Source organism: Lolium perenne, chromosome 2 (assembly GCF_019359855.2).
Source record: "Lolium perenne isolate Kyuss_39 chromosome 2, Kyuss_2.0, whole genome shotgun sequence".
In the NCBI taxonomy this organism is placed as follows: domain Eukaryota; kingdom Viridiplantae; phylum Streptophyta; class Magnoliopsida; order Poales; family Poaceae; genus Lolium; species Lolium perenne.
In genome coordinates, this window is record NC_067245.2 from 313,008,505 (window position 1) to 313,015,524 (window position 7,020).

General features: G+C 43.7%; 1 protein-coding gene across 1 annotated transcript; it reads right to left on the reverse strand.

Annotated features, from left to right (window-relative positions):
- Nucleotides 1-31: 31 nt before the first annotated feature.
- On the reverse strand, nt 32-6,549 carry LOC127336806 (uncharacterized). Its single transcript, XM_051363663.2, has 6 exons — nt 6,235-6,549; nt 6,041-6,115; nt 4,608-5,916; nt 3,468-3,737; nt 2,057-2,212; nt 32-569 (listed from the first exon to the last, which is right to left on the reverse strand). The coding sequence occupies exons 2-6, from the start codon at nt 6,046-6,048 to the stop codon at nt 450-452; spliced, it is 1,863 nt and encodes a 620-aa protein (XP_051219623.1). The 5' UTR covers nt 6,049-6,115; nt 6,235-6,549; the 3' UTR covers nt 32-449.
- Nucleotides 6,550-7,020: the final 471 nt, after the last annotated feature.

Sequence of the window (7,020 nt, forward strand, 5' to 3'; positions counted from 1 at the left end):
CTCTGCTTTTCAAACATATCCATTCAGAAAATTTTGTCAGACAGAACGTGCTTTTCTTTGAAACAATGAACTGTATCTTTCTGTATACATGTAAAGATAAATTTCTCATTCACTGATACAATCTCTCCTGTTACAAACAAGAGCATCAGGATAAGGGGCCTTCGCTACATCTTAGTATCTATCAAGAAGAAAAAACTGGGAGGCACTCAAAAGGACCCGTCCTTTGGCCTGACCGACAAGCATATCCCAGGGGCTGGTACTCCAGTTGCTCGAAAGAATGCTGCAATTATTACTTTAGCGTGGCCGTTTTGGCAGCACAGGCCAAGATGAGTACAAAACTGTAGGCACAAAACTGTAAGTCTAAAAACTAAGTAAAACAGGACAAGAAAAAACATCTGTCGACCGCACGTAAACCAGATCAGCAAAATTGGGCAGATACAAGTGAACACCTAAGGTGCCATAAGCCCTTCGATTGTATACTGAAGGGACTTGGCCCAGTCTTCTTTAAATAGTAAGGTTTGTAATGTTTTCATCACATTGTAATCTGGATCCAACTTCCGCTGCCAGCCCTGTAAAGGGATAAACAAATTCAGGCAAATCAGTTGTTTTATTGCACATTTATACATCAATTTTATCAACAGAAGAAACTCAACAAAGAAGCAAAAAAATGACAGAAACGCACCGTGGGCCAAAATGCATATTTGCTTCTAATAAAATGTTGCGTCAACACTTCTGCCATGCCACCATCCACAGTGGCAGACATGGGGTCTAAAATCCCCGTTCCAAAGCCTCTTTTTTTTAAAGAAAGCAGAAATGACGGCTACAAGTTTATGGGCCTCTTTGTTTCAGCTTTTATTGGCTTTGAACTGAGATAAGCCATGCAAACGAAACAAAGGGTTTAGCTTCGTGGTAAGCTTTTCCAAAGCCAGTCCTCGAACTACACGTGCCAAGTCAATAAAAAACAATCTATCAATCAACAGGCGCCACCTAGACCACACCCGTACCAAGCTTCTGTACATTTGTGTTTGTCAGCTGATGACAAAAATAACAGAACTGGTGAACTGAATATAGCCAGTTGATATTTACTACCTCTGATCCTCTTTAATTGACGCGGGTTTACACACGGGATACGCTAGGCTCTCATCCGCGTCGACTTAATCCGACCGGAGGGAGTACTTCTGTATCTTCTTTTCAGTTCATATGTTCCAGCCAGGGCCTACTATAATTAATACAGTATATTATTAGGTTCAGGAACAGTGTCTGATTATTACTTTGCCTTGTTGCACTAGTAGTTACTCCATCCGTTCTAAAATAAGTGTCACAACTTTATCTAGATACCATCATGCTAGATACGTCTATAACTAAAATGTCTTCGTATCTAGATAAAATTGCGACACTGATTTTAGATCGGAGGTAGTAGTCATGATGTTATATACTCCCTCCGCCCCGAAAAGGATGTCACGGATTTGTCTAAATTTGGATGTATCTAAATACTGAAGAGTGTCTACATACATTTGAATTTACACAAATCTGCGACACCCTTTTCGGGACAGAGGGAGTACAAGAGATGCATGGATTTTAATGAATTGTGTGTGTGTGTGTGCTCTAGGCCTATTCGTCGGTAGTTTTAAAGATTATAAAAGAATTGTGTTACAGCCATACTGCCAGCCAGGTTGCCAAGAGCAAAACTCAGCAACAGCTTTCTCAGAACAGCAGTTTTGACAGCACAGCCAGCCCACAGCTGCTTTGACAGCACAGCCAACCCAAACAAAGAGGCCCTGCATTTGTCTAAGATCTTAAATTACAGGAAAACTAGACATATCATTTAAGGTAACCAACAAAAACCCTTTTACCTGTAACCTATTAAAACTCAGTGAATACTTTTCTCATGTGACACAATTTCTGCAGACACTATAATCACGTGCAATCCTAAGTAGCCTTGAGGCTCAGGTCATGATGCTCTACAGGACAACTACTGAGCTTTGGGAAGATTTGGTAGCATAAACAAACAAAAAATTAAGAACAAAATTCTGTAACAAAAAAGGCATAAATTTACCTCAAGAACTAATGTAGTCACCATGACAGTGCAAACGTTCCCATCAACGTTTACTTTATGACGTCGGACTTGCTCAAGCAACTGATGCATACAATCAGCAGGGTGGATAATATCACCTTCAGGGGTACCCCAGAAGGAAAATGCTCGTTCAACTTCCTGTTGGCAAAAAATAAAGGCAAGATTTCTCAATAATTGCAACCATGAAGTCTTAGCATCAGAATATGATTTCTCATGGACTTTCAGCTAATGGATCAAAACAAAATGTGACATCAAAAATTTAGTTAAATTAATCTAAATATTCCATTCCAACAAATATTCCCATTCATCAAGCAGCTTGGACAATCCAACGCATGGATCTATATGGAATATTTACTATCATAATGTTGGATCTATATGCAATATTTGCTGCCACGATGGCATCCATTTAGTGGCAAGCTTATGGCAAGTGTCATGTCACTACTAGCCTAGTTGACCACCAGTCCACCACTAACTATACTAGCAAACAGTATTGGCTCATGACCATGCAAACGCAACACCAGATATCAACAGATCCTAGGAGACCGCATCCAACTTTTCCTTCTTTCTAGAATGCCAGGTTTTATACTTCTATTACACATCAGAGATTCAATATACTACAAAACTGTGAATACTCCTGTGTCCAGTAACGAGAATTGCACACTCTTTAACGAACTAAATGCCAAAAGATCACCTAGCAAATTGTGAAAGAAAAAGAATACTCCTGTGTCCAGTAACAAGGTATAGTACAAATATAAATTTTGGCCAACATCAAGATATAAATACCACAGACCACTTATCATGGTTCAATGGCCAAAAACCTAGTACTAAGTCATACTAACTCATAAGTGAGGTTCTAGGGTCTATAGGTGCCTGGCAGAGGTGTAGGCGGCGAGCAATGCCATCCGGCAAGTAACTGGCCCTCCCAGCAAGAAACCAACCATCTCTTTTTTCGAGAGCGCACGCCAAATACATGCCATATCTTTATAGAATGCAGAGGAATCAACCATCTCAAATAACGAATCAATCATCTCATGTGCAGAATCAACCTCTCCCTATTTGTCCCTTCAATAAGAGGCATACACGACCATGTCATTGTGCTTTAGTGGGCCAGGTTAGCCCATGCTAGCCTATTCTTCTTTTTTCCTTCCTATTATTTCACATTTTCACATCTTCAGCCCGGTGCATCTTACTGCTGCTTTTCTAGACAGCTGCCTAGGCACGCTTAAGCTGCACCTAAGCAGGCTAGGCACTAGGCTGCTTTTCTTATTATGGTAGTGCAGCCACTAGTTCACTACAGCAACCTAGTTTATCAATGAAAATGAGAAATTCAAAATGAAAAAAACGAGTTTGTAACCCAAAGAGACTATTGGCAATAAAAAAAGAGAATAATTACCTCGATAAAAACTTTTGGATTTGGGCAATTCTGCTGTTTTGACAACTTAAGCGTACTCTCTGCTGCTGTACGGCCATCTCGACGTGCAACAGCCTTGAAAAACTCCAGCAAATTCACACGGTCATTACTTGAAAGTTCAGCAGTCATTCCTACATCAAGGAATACCACGTGTGGCCTTGACTTCCGAAGGGTGTTATTTGTATTTTTTGGCCGTACAACACGGACTAGAATATTTCCAGGATGCATATCGGCATGGACGAAATTATCAACCTGGAAAAGGTGGATGTTAATGAGATGACAAAGCAATGAAGGATGTGAAACCGTAAATACAAGTTCCAAAATGCTAAGTGCCAATGGGTATATACACAACACTACAAAAATGTGGTAAATAAGGACAGACACATACAGAAGAAATCTGACCAAAATACTAATGATTTATTTACTGTGACCTGCATGCAGAAGTTTTTCCAGAACTAAGGAGCATGGGTGCCACTCTGATGAATAAAATAATATAGAAGCCTGTTTGATTTTCTAGAGAGTATCTATTTCGGATTTCGTGTTTCATCAACTCATTCAATTGTTCGAGTTCAGTAAGCATACATTCTGAACTAATTCTCTGCTCAGAGATAATTCTGTCAACTAATACTGTTATCCTCTAATAAATTTTAAATCCATATCGATATGTCCTGGTTATGTTTGTAAATAAGTATCAACATTAGAAATTGATTTTCCTAACTAAGAATACATGCAATCACACTCAACTTGAACTTACAACATAGCCAATACTCCCTCTTAGACACATGTCATCTAGCTTTTAATTTTGATATTCTACTATATTGAGATAATGTGCACTGTTTTTTCGTTTGTATATCCTTCTCATTAGATATTTCCAATGCCAATCATTTCACCCCATTCAAGAGTATAGTAACACAATAACCGGGGTAATATGATTTTTGTATCTTTGGTTGACACACAAATTCCTAAACCATTCAGGATCCAATATACCTCTGAAGAAAATCATAATTTATATGAATTATTTCAAGGGGAATCTCTAACATTCTGCCGTTCCATACAAAAGTATCTACTCTCAACTTCAAAGGAAAAACTGAAATAAAATAAAGAAGACTAAGAATGTGTTACCAGTAACATTTTTAAGAGTGCGTGGGTGCCAATATGTGCAAGAGCACTTTTAATACGTTCATGTCCATCTTGATCATCCACGTAGTGTGAGACACTCTCCCCATGCTCATAAGTCTCGACCAAGACAGCAGGATGAACAAGTGGATAAAGAGGTTTGGGAAATGACACATCTTTCCACATGCGGAAATTGTAGATAAACCGGCTCAAATGAGCAGCTTCCCTTGCAAGGTCAACCTGAGACATCATGAAGACTGCAAACTGTTGCACGCTCTCATCTAGCCGCAACCAATTTAACGCTGGAATGTATCTTGATGTTTTAGCCACTGCATTAATGATACTGAAATCTCTCCGTATCGAGTCTCCTACACCCGGATGTCTTACTTTCACCGCCACTGTTATAACCTTTGTCTTCTGGCCAGGATGCTTGAAGTTCAAGCGAGCTCGGTGCACTTGAGCAACACTTCCAGACGCCACAGGCTCTTCTTCAAACTCGACAAAAATGTCAGATATCTTCCGACCAAACGCCTTCTCGACAGTCTTCTTGGTATATGCATAGCTGTGAGCAGGCGCTTTAGTGTGTAGCTTCGACAGTTCGGTACACAGGTCATTGGCAAACAGATCAGGACGTGTCGCAGCCCACTGGCCCCATTTGATAAACGCAGGGCCTGCCATCTCCAAAGTACGGTGCACAAGGCGGAGCCATGTTTTCCTGTACTTACTGCCAAGATTATCCGCAAACGGCGCCATCATTATGCTGGGAGTGAACAAGAACGCCAGGTATATCGATCTGAGGATTATGATAACCATCTCCACCGCCGAAAATATCACCGAGGACACATAGATGCGGCTGTCCTGAGCCCGGTTGTAGATATTCTCGCGTATCTGGAGGTACTCGCCATCCGCGCTACTCTTCTGAGCTAGCATCAACTCCCCAGCCACGAGAGCGGCGAGGTACGGAACCAACTTGGACCTACTGGCAGCCAAGGTGACGGCACAGGCAGCCTTTCTTAGAGCCGGAGGTGCTTTTGGTACACGCGCCATGAGTTGCTTCCAAGCCAGTTGGCTGTGGAACGCGTTGCGGCTACAGGCCGAGAGAACCGAGAAGTTCCTGGCACCAGGGCTCCAGTGCAAGCCCTCCTTTGCCCGCCCGAGCATGAACGGGGTGCTCGGGCCATTGTGCAGATACGCCCTGGTTTTATAGGCCAAACCGGACGCGAAGCTCGGTCCGATGTTGGAGCTGGTGGGCTTGGAGTTGGCCAATATAGCATGAGCGAGCTTCCTGCTGCTGCTCTTCCCTAAGAGCATAAACCTGGGAGCAGGAGCAAATCGGTTTGCAGCTTCAGCATTGGGCGAATTGCACCAAATTTACAGGCTAATAAAGCACAGGATGGCAACAAAAAATACTAGGAGATTATGCGGGCACGGGAGCTGACCTCGACATCACGGAGATCTCCTGCCCAGGGCGCCTCGGCGGCGGCGGGATCCCTGCTCCGGCGAATCAGGCGAAGCTGGTGGCAGGACAGACACGCATTGGGAATTAGGATTCGGCGCGGGCGGTTGCGGAGCGAGCCGGGGAGATCGAATCGCGGCTGCGGATACAAGGGTGGGGGGCAGGTAAGACGCTTACCGACGCGGTGGGGTGGTTCGAGGGCGCGGGGGCGATCACCATGGCGAGGGCCGTGAAACCCTAGAGGCGGCCATGGTCGGCGGCGAGGCGGCGGCGCATGGAGGAGGCCGGCGGGAGGGGTAGGGTTTGGTGCCGGCGGCGGAGGAGGAAGCGAGTTTTGGCTTTTCCCGGTGGGGCGACGGGGAGAGACGTGAGGAGGAAGAGAGGCCGCGTGGGGAGCTGCGCGTACGGCAGCCAGGCGAGGAGGAGGAGGAGGAGGAGGAAGAAGGAGACGGAGGAGAGGAGAGGCGCGGCGTGTCCGTGGACTGGACCGGGCCTAAACAAAACAATTGGGTGCGCGTCGGCCTACGAATACGAATTGCAGCTTTTCTTCCATTTCAGCTTCTGCTAGTACTTAATTTCCTAGTCTTTGTTTTGAATGCTGCTCCTTCCAGAATACAAAGGACGTGTAGTACATAAGAGACACCTCAGCTTCTATTTTTTGTTTTTTTCTTAAACATAAGACTCAATGAGCCTAGCTTTCTTTTTCCTTGAAGTGGTTGTATATTAATCAAGAAATAATGTTTTGGTTACAGTCTTTTCGAGCCGATCTCGACGCGCGGGTCGGGACCGCACTTAGCAACACACTACTACCCAACTCTCTCCGACTAAACTGACACAAATCATGAGCAACCGTGTTATAATTTCTGATATGTCTATGTTGCCTTCCTTGAAGGCCTCAATGACACCCATGCAATCACTGTCTATAACCAAATCTGGGATAGAATTATTAATAGCTACATGCCC

Bases quoted from the DNA above. Each gene is read 5' to 3' on its own strand.
- LOC127336806 (XM_051363663.2), bottom strand. The intron at 2,213-3,467 runs GTAATTATTCTC...TTTTGCCAACAG, and splicing joins ATCCAAAAGTTTTTATCGAG to GAAGTTGAACGAGCATTTTC. The intron at 570-2,056 runs GTAAATTTATGC...ATCCCTTTACAG, and splicing joins TGACTACATTAGTTCTTGAG to GGCTGGCAGCGGAAGTTGGA.